Here is a 17,088-nt window from a genome sequence, read left to right as displayed (position 1 = left end):
TATTTAGTTTTGAACATATTATCCATAAAAAAATCAGTCATCCAGTAGTATCTTGATTTCTAGATGTTACCTTTATGAAGTAAGCGATTTAAATTCAAATGCTAAAATATTAAGCAGAAAGTCTAAAAATCTTAGTCCTACTCATCAAACTTTACAAACTTACAAAACTAAACTACTCATTCGTTTCCCACGCACTGGCGAAAAGCTGACCAAATAGTCGAACCCCAACAAACCACATACAATCTTCAAGGGAAAAACAATTCAAAAGTTTGCTTCATTTCTTTGTTATAATCGACACCAACTGCTGTGCCAATTACACCACCGACAATTCTTGTTCTTAAATCATCGATCCTTAATGCGGAGTACAAAGTACTAATTTATTCATTTTCGTGGAGATTCCAATTTTTTATCGCGGATAAATCGCAAAATTGGGGAACAGTCAATAGTGAGGGTTCGTCCCTCTCTTGCACCCGGGTTAAAATCTTGATTAGCCCCTCTCCCCCATCGTTTCTTACAAATTTTTAGGCCAAATTTTAACAAAATTTTAACTTTTCAACGAAATTATTTTCAATTTATTAATAAATTCAAAATTTATGTTTAATTGTTTTTTTAGTTTATTTATTTAAATTATTTAATTATTATTAATTATTTTAATTTCAATCATTAAATTATTTTTACTTTATTATTTTATTAATAGTTTATCAGCTATTTTCATTGATTAACTGCGTCCTCTGCTTTATTTAATACGAATAAAACTTCAACATTACGAAATGATTATAACCGATAAATTATTCATTTAAAATTTTGCGTCCCCAAATTTCTGCACCTGGGGCAAGTACCCCCTCTACCCCTCCACTAAAATCACCTCTGATAGTAAAAGCTTTGAACACCATATATGTTACTTGTAAAAAAAGGTTTAAATTTAATGCCTTTAATCTCCCTTTACTAAGCTTTCTAAAAATTTTATCAAGGGTTTCCTTTCCTCTTTCAATTTAACTGGTGCTATGGCAAACAACCTGTCCTCTGGTGACATCACAACAAAGAAAGCTCATACAAACCAAAGTTCAATCTTTGGAAACACAGCCTAGAGTAGTATCGGCGACAATCGGATACACACCGTCAGTGTTGTAACAGAGAATTTAACATGTCCAAAAATCACTTACAGAAAATACCAAGGTTTAGAAAAAATTGTAGATATCATTGCTCATCAAAGTGCGTCTACTTGGACGTACTTATTAGAAAACGACGAGACCTCTGTTTCCTTTTTTCAGGCCATTTTGTATAGAAAGGGTGGTCGTACACGCTAGGGAGAGGGCTTATTCAACTGGAAATTCTAGTGCCCTTTTCTAAGAGCCAAAAGTGATTGGATTAAAAATGAGAAATTTCACCAAAAAACAGCATTTCTTGCCATTTACTTACTTTAAAAAGGGTCAAAATGTTGGGGAATGAAGATTCTAAGATAGCCAATAGTTTTCTGATCTACAACCTTCAACAGGAAGTTCAGAGCCATCATCTTGTTTTTTTTTTTTTTTTTTTTTTTTTTTTTTTTTTTTACAAAAACGGGAATTTTTTATATATTTTCTGTGTATATTAGTAGAAGAAAGTGGTACGTGTTTTATGTTAAGCAAGGCATTATATCATCAGCTATATAATAAGGTATAGGAGAGATATTAAGCTCAAACTACGAAAAGGGCTGGGTTCAAAAGGTCGAAAAAGCGTAGATTTGGCTTGCCGAAAGCCCGTCTTTTATTCTTGCCCCTAAACACCTGACTTACTAATGCGCTCAGTTTCCTTGACCTTCTGGGAAGTCTATATACCTTTATCAAATAAATGGACAAAAATATGATACAAATTTTCTTACTTTTTAACCCAAACTTGTAAAGACACACCCTGTTGAAACGCTCAATATGAATTAGCATCAACCATTCTAAGTTAGATGGCGGGATGAGCAGCTCAAGTCTCGCTCGCTACGTTGACAAGGTCAATTACTTTTTCTACCTGCCCGGATCCCTAGACGACCCATCTTCATGGCTTGGAATGATTCCTGCTCATTAGAAAAGAAACTTGACAACCTGTCAAGGGACTTTTGGGGTGAATAAAGAGGCCAATAGAGACCAAAGTGGAAAGGAATTTTGATTGCCATTCATAGTCAAGACATTCCTTTACTCATGAATCAGAAACGGTTGTCAAGCCATCCTAAGCATCATCATATTTATGAGCCTCGGCAGAAACTCATTTTCACTGGAGACGGGTCAGTTTTCTTTGTTTTCCATTTTCTTTTTGTTCAAACTTTCAGTTATGTTTACTGAAAAAAAAAATCAACTTCCAGACTAGAAACAAGTGAAAAAAAAAATCCATAAGACATCAGCTTGCGCAAGCTAACCTATTCCCTTCTTCGACTTCTTTAAAATATCTGTGAACTTGCTTATCAGGTCCAAGTTCCTCTTTTGTACGTCCCTTCAGTTTGCTCTTTTACATCTGTTTCATTTATTTCATGGCATTCTCTAGTAAGGAGTTGACCAAGGTGATGACCACGAAATTCTTTGGAGCCACCGCGCTCGGTAAGCGATCGGTGGCCTCTTTCAATAGGGCATCAACAATTGTTCGTTTTTGTTTTTCAGAGGCCCGCTTTTTTGCAATGTTTCCTGAAATCTACCTAGTTCGCTTTGTTGCTTGAGATATAACTTGGTTAAGCTCCCTTTCTTCTTCTTGGTCTTGGATGCTTCGTTCAGCAGCTGTTTGTTTTTGCCTCTCCTCTACAGTCTTGGTATTTTGACAAAGTTAACCTAGCCGTAGTCGAAAATTCTTTAGCAATTGGAAACATTTCGGATTGGCCTCCATGTGTTAAATTTGTCAGTCACACACAGTTTCGCATTTAGAACCCTTTCTGAAATGGAGGCTCTGTCTGACAGAAAAAGAATTCCTGGGAGCGAAAAATCCCTCTCTACACTAGCACATCCGTGTGATAATGTCAACGCAGCTTTTACAAGCTTCGACAAAAGCATATACTTGTGCTAACGAAAAGCAGCTGTCATAGAGAAGATTTGATGTTAGTAATGGTCAGCACATGATGGCGTTGGTTCTACTGATTTCTCGGCTTGTACTTGTACTTACTAACTTGTACTTGGGTCACGTTCGAGCCTTGTCCAGGCCCATCGTGGCATCCAGAATTTGTCGACATGCGTCTCTCCATTGCTCTCTTTCAAGTGCGATTGGCTCGATCAACTGGATCCATTGTCTATTCCATCGGTGCCCGTGCTTCTTGAAACCTCCCATTGGCTCGAGGTCGGCTCTAACTGTTGATAACCATGTCTTTTTTTGTCCTCCAGGCTTCTTCTTCCAGTGCGCAAGGGGTTGGCATTTCAAGGACTGTTTGCTGAACGAGTCATCCGGTCGGCGCAGTGTATGCCCGAACCATCGTAGACGTCTCGCTTTGACAACATCAGAGACAAGTGGTATATCACCACATCTTCTTCTGATGACATCGTTAGGGACGCGGTCAGAGAGACGCAGGCCAAGAATACAGCGAAGAAACTTGTGGTGGAAGACATTCAGGTTATTAGCTTCCCCAGCTCTGAGGGGCCACGTTTCGCAACCATAAAGAAGCACAGAGAAGACCAAAGCGTTATATATCCGGAGCTTTGTTCGAAGGGAGATTTCATTTCGTAACCAGAGGCACTCCCGAAGCTGGATTAATGCTGCCCAGGCTACGGAAATGCGGCTTTGTATTTCGTTTAGAGCTTCGCCCTTGGGATTTATTAGGGAGCCTAGATATTTGAAATTCTGGACGTCCTCGATTGGGATGCCATTCAATGTAATTGGAGTTTCATCTAGCCCAGAGGTGCGCATCGATTTTGTTTTCGATTGGCTGATCTTTAGTCCAGTAGCAAGGGATCTAGCAGCAATGTCGTCTATCATGAGCTGTGCTTCTATTATCGACTCAGCCAAGATATCCACATCATCGGCGTAATCAAGGTCTGTTATTGATAGTGCTGGACTGATTGTCACACCTTTGTATTTGTCAAGAGTCTTCATGATCTGGTCAATGACAAAGTTAAATAAAATAGGCGATAAGGCACAACCCTGTCGCACTCCTTTGTCAATTGATATTTCTTTTGAGATTTCTCCGTCAGCTCTTATAAATGCCCTCGTTCCCACGTAATAAGCCTAAATTAAACGGAATATCTTTTCGGGCACTCCATCATCCCTCATTGCATCCCAGATGGCAATTCTCTTTACCGAGTCAAAAGCCGTTACAAAGTCGATGAAGACTTGCATCCTGCTGGTGTATAAGGCGGTGTTCCAGGATCTGTCTCAGGCTAAAAATATGATCGCAGCATCCCATACCAGGTCTGAATCCTGCTTGATTTAGCCTCGTCCCATCATTTCTAATATTTCTGAACCTATTTAATACTATTATTGTGAAAACTTTTGCAGAAATGGGTATCAGGGAAATTCCTTTATAATTTTTACAATCGGCTCGATCCCCTTTCTTAAATACAGGAATTATTATAGAGGTCCTCCACTCTTCAGGAATGTATTCGTTGACCCAGACATCCATGAGTAAGTTGTGGAGCTCGTCGATAGCCGCTTCTGGAAGGGCCTTGAGAAGTTCAGCTGGTAATTCGTCAATGCCAGGGCTTTTATTATTTTTTAATAGTTTTACGGCATGAATAATTTCTTCTCTGCTTGGAGGGGCGATATTGCAATCCTCATACACGGATGGTGACTCAGAACTGCTGTGGGATGGAATGGGTTGGCTGTGGTCATTTTCTGATGGGTGAAGAAGCTCCTGGAAGTGAGCACGCTATCGTTCGATGCGATCTTCTTTGCTCGTGAGAAGCTTGTTGTCCTTACTAAGTAGCGTGGGGGTAGATCTTTGCTTCTTTTTCCCGGTTGATTCTCCTAGGAGCTGGTAGAGTTTCCACGAATCATTGCGTGCAGCAGCTTTTTCCATTTCACAGGCTACATTAGACCAATATGCTTGTTTGTCCGCCTTAGCAGATTTGTGACATTCTTGGCGGAGTGCTTTAAAAGAAGCAGAGTGTTTATCAGTCATTTGTTTCTTCCTTAAAGAGAGTTCTATTGTCTTCTGAGAAATCCATCTTTTGGGTTTTTTGTCCCTTACTCTGAGAATTTCTGTAGCTGCCTCTTTCACTTGATTTCGGAACTTAATCCAGCGCTTTTCTATATTTAGTGATGGGTTAAAATTTTCTTGCTCGGTCATGGCACTTGTCTCGGTCTCAGAAATTGCTTGATTGGTCTTAAATTCTCGGTCATTATCTTGCAACGCCGTGAAACGGTTTGTAATTTCGAGCATAAAGGTCTCTTTGATTTCAGGGAGTTTGAGTTTCGCTGTGTCTAGGATGCGTCTAGGTGCAGATACTTTTTTGGAGCAAATCTGCTAGTCGGATACTGTTTTTGAGATACTTTTTTGGAGTCGGATCCACTTTCTGATCCAGCGTCCGCCCCTCTGTATACTCTTGAGTCTTTAATCATTGACTTCCAGCGACGAGAAACGAGTAAATAGTCAATTTGGGCGCGGGTTCGACCATCTCGGGATCTCCAAGTGTAAGTGTGGCAAGGTTTGTGTTTAAACCATGTATTAGCCACACTGAGATTATTCAGCATAGCAAACATGAGAAGTCTAACTCCGTTAATGCACCGGTCGCCCAAACCGTGGTTGCCAATGGCCCATTCAGAATCGTTTAGTCTCGTGCTAATCCTGGCATTGAAGTCACCACCGATCACGAGGATGTCCTTACGAGGAATTTTATTCATAGTCAGTTGGAGGTCAGCATAGAATTTGTCTTTCAAGTAGTCAGGGGCGTCACGAATAGGGGCATATACAGATAATATTGTCAGGTTATTACTCTGACCTTTTAAACGGGCCATCACAATTCTGTCAGACACTGCTTCATAGTCAAGGAGTCCCGATGCGATCTTGGGTGTCATGATTATTCCCACTCCTGCGAGGCCAGATCCATCCATTAGGCCAGAATTGAATAGTATGGCCTTTTTACCCGAAGGGGCTATTAGGTCAAGTGTCGTTTTTCCATTTAATCTTGTCTCTGAAACACAGAGTATGTCCAGGTTATATAAATAAAATTCTTCAGCTACGAAGGCTTGCGTTAGTGAACATTTGATGGAACAGAGGTTCCAGCAGCCGATATTCAGGCCATGTCTCCTTGATAGTATGGTAGCTAGCTCACTTTTCGACGAGGTCGCCAGCCTCGACGCATCGCTTAATGCCGGGAATGCCGTAGCCAAATTCACTCTCATATTAGACATATTCAACATAATTCTGGATGTTTCTTGGGTATGATTAACCGCAGGGGCCCCAGTCCTACGGGTCACCCGGAGCACGTTGGCCGTCACTTCGCTTGGCGTGAAGCTAGGTGACGTTTACACCCTCTCACCGCTATGAGGTGATTTCTCGGCTTGCAGCAATATCAACACTTACTACCACTGGGAACGCTCAAACAAGCACAACTATATCTGATAGAATTCTTGGCTATAATGTTGAACTATTTTCTATTACCTATCTGGTGGTATCTCCATTTATCTTTACTTCTTTCCTTGTGTTTCCTGTTTTTTATTCCATTTTTTAATATTTGTGTCTATTCTCTAAGTTTTGAAAATTCTTTATAAACAAACACCTAAGTGCCATCTAACTAATCTAACCTAACCTTGCTTAACCGAAATTATCAGTATTTTCTATTAATATGTTTTTGGTAGGTGGCATTGATGATGTCTACCTACAAATTTAGATTATTTGAAAACAGAAAATGTATAGTTTTTCAACTATCATGTTTATTTTCCCAAATTTTGATAAAATAAGTTGTACAGCAGTGAAAGAAATGAAAATAAAGGTTATTTCCTACAACACATGTTGTATAGCTTAGAATAGCTTTTTTTGTACGTAGGATCCAGGCACCTAAGCACTTCGAGAGGGCTATTAGAAGAGATGGGGTACTTCTTGATCAAGTTTTCGGCAGCTGCCTTGAAATGTCTTCTTACCCTTCGACGGATCCCTTGTCTTTATGTCAAGGTGAGTTTCTGACCATTTAACACAAACTGAGTCGGCTCACCTACAATAGTGTCCTGAAAATAGTTGTCCAAGTTCTCGAGCAATCTGGTAGAAATTTCTTCAGCAAACATGATAATATCGGGTTTCAGAAGTCTCGCCAAAACAGTGAGAAGAAAGTTTTCAGCAGTGCATGGACAGCGTACAAAAGGGGTTCGTTCTTCTGAAACGCTGCTGTGAATTTCGTAAAAAGCTCAGACGATGAATACACAAACTTGAGCTCTGCATGAGTATCTTCCCTTTTTAGGTAGCTTACAATCTTGAGATACTTAGCTGACAACGCGACATTCGTCAAATGTTGCTTTAATGGCACATAATGCAATAAATGCTCCACAAATGTAGGCCACCAATCAATCTCTCAACGAACAGCAGGACCCAACATCAGTCACCTTGTTGGGACGTGCTGAACGAAACTATTTTATGGGACCCTTTTTTCTGGCATTTTCTGAAATCGTCACATCGTATAAGCCAGCCAAGGAAACAATGCCTCAAGATGATAGCTCATCGTCAAATTCCTGAAGTCTTTTCATGAATGCGTTGTGCACAACAAAGATGTTACACGTTCCAATGTTCACAGACTCTTTCGAAGATTTTTCTTCTTCAATGCATTTATTTGCGACTAGACCTTTTTATTGACATTAGGTCCATCGTTACCTACCATTATTAGTCTTCCAAGAAATAAATTTTCGCTCCCAATGCATGTCATCAGCTTTTTTAAAATATCCTCACCTGTTGCATGTCTCATGAATTAGGTCCGCCAGATGACAACTCACATCTTGATCTCTTAAAGAAGACCAAAAGCAAACTCTAATCTGCAACTCGTTTTTCCTTTGCTGTTTCATAGCTTCGTTGTATTTAAAAACAAAGTGAACTTCACCTATATCCTTCATAAGATTCTGTCTATAATGTGGGTGAAGTGCATCGCTTATTTAAGTATATGGCTTTCTTCGCACCCACTGAAATCCCAAGCGGTGGCTTACCAAGAACATTGTTTCAAAGACATAAGTGATTTTGTCACAGGAAGCTACAGACACAAAAGATTGCAAGGACTTGAATATCCAGATGATTTCTACGTTTTATGGTGCATCTTTGTCACTAAACATCTAATGAGTTTTAATTCCATTGTTTGGTGATGGCTCTTCTGATTGGAACTGTTGCCTAGCAGGTCCAAGCAATAATAACTGTAGTAGATTGAGGGTTATTCACTGCCTGTTTCTTGTGCTCGTCCGATGAAGCATGCTGATTCAATGTGTAAAGTTTTTGCGAAAGTTAAGGTTTTCCCTGTATATTTCGCAGTGAAAAGAAAGCTCATCATCACCAATCCTACATCACTCGTTTGATCTTTCTGCCACTCGTGTCTTCTTTAGTCAACCAGAAGCGACTGGAAGTTAAAAGCGATTTTATGAAGCTACTGGAAATTATCTATCCTTGAACGCTATCACAAGATGACCCCTCTGTCCCACTCACCCTAAAGGCTAATGTTACTCTCTATCCTTGAAGGGCATCACAATTTGACCCATCAGCCCCATGTACCATACAGGTCAATTTTGTGCCGTTAATAGCTAGCTATATTTACAATAGTTAAGACACTTTTGCCATAAACAAAGTTCCAACTGTTTTGTTTTGCTTCTTTCTGAACCGCGAGAGCGTAACGAAGAGACCAGTACAATCGGATTTGTGGAGAAGCTATACTATCTAAAAAGGATCTTTCAAATATATCCATGCTCCAAAATAGGGAATTTTAGGGATCTTTGGGGGAATTTAGGGACTTTTTGCATAAAAAGTTACAAACGGCTGAACGCACCCAAAAGGTGGACCACGCGTAAGATGGGCAGATGTCATTAACGTCGATTCCCAAATAGGAACATTGAACACAATGAAGATGCAACTCTTGCTTAGGGCAGACCACTCTGAAGATAAACTAACGTCGCTGAAGTACTGGTCCACCTCGATTGCCGCACAAGAGACCACTCTGAAGATAACTAACGGCGCTGAAGTGTTGTTCCACCTGGGCTGCCAAACACTAGATCACTCTGAAGATAACTAATGACACTGAAGTGTTGTCCCACCTGGGCTGCCGAACAAGAGTTTAAAGTCAAAAATATGTAAGTAAGTCAAGCTAAATTATACTCAATCTAAACTAAGGTATTAAACTTGAAGCTAACACTCAACTGTAGCCTCTACCCTCAATTGGAGATAAACAATGGAAAAGACGGTTCAAATTCTTTTGAAATATCATAATAAAGAATGAAATTACCTGTGAGCTAGATGTGAAGGAGGTTCTTGCCCGGCCTCTGAGCAATCGTCTCCTCAATACTTCAGACATGGCACCAGGTTTCTGAGACAAAGGTGGAAAAGGTATCATACCTCTTCCTCCTCCTCTCACCCTTGGGAAGCCTCGAACGCTGCTGGAGAAACTGGGACCTAGCCTCTTACGTTGGAGGGCGGGGTGAAAAGGTTTTCCTCTTCCAGGAGGTTTAGGAGCTTTATCATCACTCTGAAAGGAAAGACAAAATAAAAAAAGGTGAAAATCGATCTTGAAGAAAGTTCAAGCGTCCACATTTTAAGATATCAGGGTATTCTTAAGGCAAAGGGTCTTTGAAGCATGCCAAGGAGATATTTTTTTCTTGAAACGTTCCAGTAAATCAGTTAAAGCACGAAAAAATGCTTTCGTAGAGATTCTTTTAATTGGTTCAGGCAGTAGGGGGGAGGGGCAGCTATATTGGGACATCCCTACTGTTAGGTATAGGTGCAACTGAAAACCTCTAAAAGGGCCCAACAACTCTTTTTTTTTAGTCAATTATTGTCTAAATTTCAATAATGCCGCTCTTAAAGATATCATTAAAATAGATTAAATATTAAATATTTTGAATATTTAATATTCTTAATATTTAATATTTTGAAAAAAGAGATTAAATATTTTTTCGAGGGATCAGTGGAGGACAGCCTGAAAAACAGCCGAATGTCCATACGGTTGCTCTTACACCTAAAAGTATTATTTGACATTTTCCCCATTTCTTAGATAATTACCGAAATTACTAGCCAAGATGTCTTCAAGAAAAGAATCACCTTTTAGATAAGGAGGATTGAAGTATGATAGTGGGATTGACATAAGGAGGATAAACTACATTACCCTCCCTAGAAATCCTCCCCTAGCTATTCCTCCCTAGAAATTATTTCAAAAGCTTGATAATGTCAGATTCGACCTTTAAGCCTAGCAGCGATGATATTTTGACAGTTTAAAATAGATTTTATATATATATATAATACAGGGTAGTGTCAGAAGAGCCATATATAATACTGGGTAGTGTCTTTGGAATATGTTTAGGAGACATTCTTACTCCGATCAGTTCTATGAGAGAAGATCACCGGAATTGTCAACCGAGTTGGCATTTTGAATTATTCAACTAAAAACAATTCAATTATTCTTCAATCACTGACGAAATACAGTGGTCAAAAACATTCATGTAGTTTACCGTTAAGAGCAGGCCACTCTCTCAAGGCTCTCTTAATCTTTACCGTCAATCACTGACAAAATTCAGTGTTCAAAATGCGAACATGTTGTTTACCATTAAGAGCAAGCCACTCTCTGAACAGTCACCGACGAAATACAGTGGTCAAAAACGTACATGCAGTTTAATGTTAAGAGCTGGCCTCTCTCTCAGCGGCCTCTTAACGTTTACTGTCAATCACTGACGAAATTTGGTGGTCAAAAACGTTCATATAGTTTACCGCTAAGAGTTTTCTGCTTAGAAGAAGAAAAGAAGACATGAAGTCAATTAACATCATTTTAAAATAGAAATGCGACACCTCACTTAGAAAGTAGATTAAACTATAAACCGGATATGATGCATAAGTGGGTCCAGTAGACGAATTCATTCAAAGACAAGAATCGAACTGACGTGATTCGAAAATACGAAGACCACACCTCATTTAGAAAGCATATAAAATTAAAAGCCAAATGAGATGCATCTTAAGTAACAGCTTACTCAGAAAGCATAAGATTAAAAACCGAATGAGATGCATCTTAAGTGGATGCGGAAGGCGGATTCATTCAAAGACAAGAAGCCAATTGGCGTGATTCCAAAATAGAAAGGCCGCAACTCGCTTAGAAAGCACATAACATTAAAGACCGAATAAGATGCATTTTAAGTGAGTGTGGTAGATTGATTTATTCAAATACAATTTGCCCTAAGCTAAAATTTCTTGAAATTCAGTTTTTAGACTAGAGATGAGTCGTGGAGTCAACCTAAAATATTAAAAAGAAAATTTGCTGAAACTGGAAGCTTCTTTTTTGATTCAAAGAGTTTTTTTCCGGTTAGGGAAATTATATTTTCAATCTCTGATCTGAAACAGAAGTAAATGAATATTTATCGACATGGCATTTGCTTACCAACCAATCGAGCACAAGTGACAAGGTGACGGAAGATACTGCAGTTTATCGAGTTAAAATAACCAAGCGACGTCAAGATAAGAATTCCAGTTCGTATTCCAATTGAAATAGAAATTATGTAGTATTCTTAGAAAAAAAAAACATAAACTCTTGAGTAAAAAATAACGGCAATAGTAGATTTTCACTATTATGTAAACAGGTTTTTATTTCCAATCAACAAAATTTTTCTAGTCACGAAAAGATTTTTCAAATATCTGATCCGAAATAGATACGAAAAGAATATTCGCCAATACAACATTTGTTCATCAGACGGGCTCAAATTTGGCTACCCCATCGGAGTTTAGTCATAAAAGCATTATTTCTTAGCAGAAGAGCTGTAAATCGTTCAAAAATAATTTCAATGACAAACAAAAGAAATAAAATATTAATTAGATGCTAAACACGGTGGGTATTGCTTCTTTTAGACGAAGTTTAGCATTAAAACAGCCTGATGTATTCAGTCTTGGAGGGGGGAAAAGCCCCATTCTCATGCCTCCAAACAGCTAGTAAAATAAGAGATTAATTTTCACTCAACCCTTTAACCAGTATAACTGTCAGTTTTGAATTTTTACCTAATTTTACTGCAGTTTTCTGGTCATTATAAGCAGCCAGGCAATAAATAAAATCCCCCCCTCCCGAAAAAATGGCTAGTGACACTTTTACCTGCTGATTACTGAAGTACATGAATCAAGAGGTGGAGTGACTTCTACGAGAAAAATCTTTGCAAACCACCTTACATAAACTTACCATAATTGAGTCAAAATCATTAAACAGATCTTCTCCGTAAGAGTCCTGGGAAAGACCAAGATTTGGAGAAAATTCTGGTTCTTCTTCACCTGAAATAAATAGAGACACTTAAAAGAGAGAAAAGCACATACTAGTTTCTGAATTTAAAAGCGAATTTCGCATGGTTTCATACTTGGAATCACACCCCCCCCACTTATAAATCTCCTACATGATATTTTACAAATAGCCTTCTCGAGAAACGTTTACGTAGATGCAGTGTAAAGAAATGGAAAACAAAAAAACTATATGAGATAGCTAAGGAGATATACACTGGCAGAACACATAATTACTTAAAAAGCCATAAATCTTGGACAGACATGTCTATTGGAGGGGAGGGGGCTAATTTACCCCCCCCCCCCCAAGATTTAAAAAATATCCTACTGGTATGTTCATTGAAAAACACCCTTTTTGTTAAGTTTATTGAAAAAAGCCCCCCCCCCTCCTGATTTTGGAAGAAATACTTCACCCTTACACTAAATTTTCGTGTATTGACGCCCCTGATCCCTTACCAAATGGTATCGAAAACTTACAAGAGCAGCACTAGTGTCACAAGGATGTGAAAAAAGATTTGTTTTTGAGGAAGAATTAGCGACAGAGCTAAAAGGGTTAAAAAATAATAAGGCTCCAGGTGCTGATAGTGTGGTAAATGAGTTTCTTAAATATAGTGGCTTTGAGGTTAGAAATAAGCTACTGAAGATTATGAAGATGATTTTTGAAAAAGGGAAAGTACCCAATGATTTTAGGAAAATCTTAATTAAACCACTGTATAAGAAAGGTGACAAGAGTGAGTGTTGTAATTATCGACGCATTAATCTGGTCTCTGTATGTAGCAAATTACTGAGTAATATGATACTTTTTGACTAAGAGATACTATAGACAAAGTTTTAAGGGAAGAACAATGCGGTTTTAGAAAAGGTAGAGGATGTGTCGACCAAGTTTTCACTCTTAGGTTAATAATTGAGAAGTCCCTTCGTTATCAAACACCTTTGGTCCTCAGTCTTATAGATTATGAACAAGCGTTTGATTCGGTTGATAGAAGAGCTTTAGTATAGGTCCTTGTAAGGTATACTAGACAAATAAGCTAAAGTGACTAGTGCTATGTATGAGAATAATACTGCAGCAATTAAGGTAGGAAATGAGGTTAGCAGCTGGTTTTGTATATAGCTGGCTTATGCGTATCATTTTGAAGGACATTGTCTTAAGGAGCACAGGAAAGGCAATGGGAGACCTAGGAATCAAATGGGAAGGAAAAACTACCCTGGACTTACATTGTGCTGATGATTTAAGCATATTAGATGAAAGTGTGAAAATAAATGAACTTTTAATGAACTATAAATGAACTTTTAGAATAAAATAAATGAACTTTTAGAGGTTTTGCGAGTTCAGGGTGATAGAATAGGTTTGAAAATTAATGTAAGGAAGACTAACTCACTAAGGCTACGAATAAGTGAAGACGAAAAGGTGACGTTGAGTAACGAAAAGATTGATCAGATGGGCAGTTTGACTTACCTTGGTAGTCTTATTAGTACAGACGGTGGGAGCAGTGAAGATTCTAAAAGTAGAATAAGCAAAGGCTCAGGGTGTTTTTTCACAGTTAAAAAAAAGTTTGGTAGAATAGGAAGATAAGTCTGCAAACTAAGATTAGAATACTGGTAACTACAGTGATGACAGTGGTCAAACATGGCTCTGAAGCATGGGTGATCCGAAAAGCGGATGAAAATTTACTAGATGTATTTCCAGAGAAATTCCTTACGGATTGTTCTGTGTACCCGGCTGACTGACCGTATTTCAAACAATAGGCTGTACAAAAAAATGCAGTTCAATCTCACTTTCTAGGGCTATAATGAAAGAGAGTTTGAGATGGCAGGCCACGTTCTACGGATGAAGGATGACAGATTGCCGAAGATTGTCCTTTTCGGTCAACCTTCTAGGGCTAAACGGAAAGCAGGTCGTCCTCGTCAGGGGTGGGAGGGAGTCATAAAGAAAGATTTAAAGGAAATGGAAACTTACTGGGAGGGTGTAAAAAGGGAGGCTTTGAATAGATTGGGTTGGAGGAGGAGTGTTCACAGCTGTGTTGGCCTCAGGTGGCTTGGTACTGCGGTGAGTTATTAGTAGTAGTAGTAGTGTCGCAAAGAAAAATTATCAGCACCATCTACCGTTTCATACTTTTGTTCTTTATTTAGCCTACAATAAACTGCAGCATAACCGTCAATTACCACTACTACTAACAACTCACCGCAGCACCAAGCCGACTGAGGCCAACCCAGTTACTCTCTTTACAGCCTGAGGCCCTCTTTACACCCTCCCAGGAAGTTTCCATTTCCTTTTAATTTTTCTTCATTGCATCCTCCCATTCCAACCGCGGACGAGCTGCTTTCCGTACAGCCCTAGACGGTTGGCCGAAAAGGACAATCTTCGGCAATCTGTATGGCTTCATCCAAAAAATCTGTCTATTCACTTACTGTAAAATTGTAAGGGAGGGTAGAGAAAGCAGGATTGTTTCACATAGTGAGCCAATCAACGTAAGGTCAACTGACGTACATAACCTGCCACGTCAAACGGAGACACGTCTCATTATACGCCACTTTCTTCAATATTGATATATTGTCCATGTTGATACGAGGCTAGACCCCACGTACTATACAAGAAATTTTGCAAGGACGCTATTAATAGAAACCTAGAACGTAAAATTTTATTAAACAATCCTTAGAAATGAAAAAAAGCTTCGGTGAAAAAGTCATCTGAAACTTTGCAGCTATGAGAAAGAGTCCAATCTGCTCTAAGCATTCTCCTTAGGCTGCTCCTCGAAACTGAATATGCAAGAAAACACTGATGAATTGAAAAAATTGACCATACAGAGAATATAATACATGATTAGGTCATTTTGAAAAGCCATATAGATCAAAAAACTCATTTAGAAACCAAATTAAGACATCCTTCTTTGTTAAAGTACAAATGACATAAAAATAAAAACTTGAAAAAAGTTTCTTCATTGAAGAAGAAAAACAATTTCTCTTCGGTTATTTGGAAATATGAAATTTTTAGGGCAAAAGTGTGAAATCGACGAGGGCACTCTTAATCACACGTCTAAGCGAGAAACTTAGAAATGCATTTGGCGTGCTAGTCCGCTGTAAAGCTTACTCTAGCCCGTGTGTACAATACCTTTGCCATACCTCATATCCTCACCATTGCCATTTCCATACCATCATATCCTCGCACAAAATAACTCCATTTCGGAATATGTTTACGGCTATTAAAAAAAATATCTGGTCTGTACTTTTTCGTTTCGCGATGTTTCTCTTATGTATGCCTCTATGGGCTAAAAACAAACCTCTATTTTCAGTTCGTGGGTTCAGTCTAGTGGATGAGGAGCGTCAGAATTCGCTTTTTGTTTAAGATGGATAAGTCGAATAGTTCATCATGCCATGTATCAGTAGATTATTCGTTTTAATTATTCCTTACTTGTATTATTTTAAAAGATATATCACTCGAATTAGTATGTTTTCTATGTGGTGTTTTTTTTCCTTTCTTTTTTATTTTTTAAGACACGTCTGGCAGTGTAGAGACACCAGAGTCCCCTATACTAGACACACCAGATACTAGAAACCAGATAACTTGACACTAGGTTAATTTTTCACTTAACCAATCTTAACAACCAGATATCATTTTTACTCTCCTTGGTGCTTTAAATCGGAATTTTGAAAATGTATGGTTTTTACCGAAAGTTCTAGAGGGTAGAAAAAAACATGTGAGATTTAAATATAAATTACCTTTAGTATCGAAACTCGATTGAGACCAATAGTTTGACTGTACTCCCCCCTTGCAAACGGAACAGACATACTCGTAATCAGGGTTCACATCTCGGCGTCTTTGGCATATTGTCTTATCAGCTTCCATATCGCAGGAACTGTGAACGTACCTTGTGAAGGAAAGAAATATAAGAAACTTCCATATCAGAGATTAGATATACAAAAAAGCGACAGTTACGCTTTTGGGAAAAACTTTTAAGCTTTCAAGTAAACCTAAAAAAGAAAACGCGACTTGGCGCCAGTCAAACCTAGAGAAGAAAATTATTTCTTAAATTATTGTCTACATAAGCAAAATGAGTAGCATTAAAAAAAAAAAGAGAGAAAATACAACTGACTTAAAAATTACAAAATAAAATTGGAGCGAATATATATATATATATATATATATATATATATATATATATATATATATATATATATATATATATATATATATATATATATATATATATATATATATATATATATATATATATATATATATATATATATATATATATATATATATATATATATATATATATATATATATATATATATATATATATATATATATATATATATATATATATATATATATATATATATATATATATATATATATATATATATATATATATATATATATATATATATATATATATATATATATATATATATATATATATATATATATATATATATATATATATATATATATATATATGGCTTGCTAAAGAGGATCTGCAGCAAATTGCTAGTTAAAGCATACTTCACAGTCGGAAAACATAAAAAAAGATTTGGTAGGAATTTCTACTAAACATATTTTTTTAATTTTACAAGCGCATTCCTGTAATTCCATTTTAGTCACTACATTAGCTCCTCCCCTGTCTGTTTCTTTTCACCTCAAGTCATAAATTTTGTTTTCCAATCCCCTCAATACTAAAGGATCCATTTTAAACAATTGTCAGCCAGACGTACAACAGATGGCAACG

General features: G+C 37.7%; 1 protein-coding gene across 2 annotated transcripts in view; it reads right to left on the bottom strand.

Moving 5' to 3' along the window:
• Window positions 1–17,088, bottom strand: part of LOC136040559 (histone-lysine N-methyltransferase 2C-like) — a 173,949-nt gene that overhangs the window by 104,559 nt on the left and 52,302 nt on the right. For both annotated transcript variants that reach the window (XM_065724776.1, XM_065724777.1), the window contains exons 10-12: window positions 16,076–16,224; window positions 12,267–12,355; window positions 9,345–9,584 (exon numbers count right to left, since the gene is read on the bottom strand). In XM_065724776.1, coding sequence (XP_065580848.1) covers window positions 9,345–9,584; window positions 12,267–12,355; window positions 16,076–16,224 — 478 coding nt within the window. The remainder of the gene's footprint in view (window positions 1–9,344; window positions 9,585–12,266; window positions 12,356–16,075; window positions 16,225–17,088) is intronic.

The sequence above is a fragment of the Artemia franciscana genome, chromosome 21 (assembly GCF_032884065.1).
Source record: "Artemia franciscana chromosome 21, ASM3288406v1, whole genome shotgun sequence".
Classification (NCBI taxonomy): Eukaryota; Metazoa; Arthropoda; class Branchiopoda; order Anostraca; family Artemiidae; genus Artemia; species Artemia franciscana.
The sequence above is the reverse complement of the archived record's forward strand: the minus strand, read 5'-3'. Positions and strand labels throughout refer to the sequence as shown.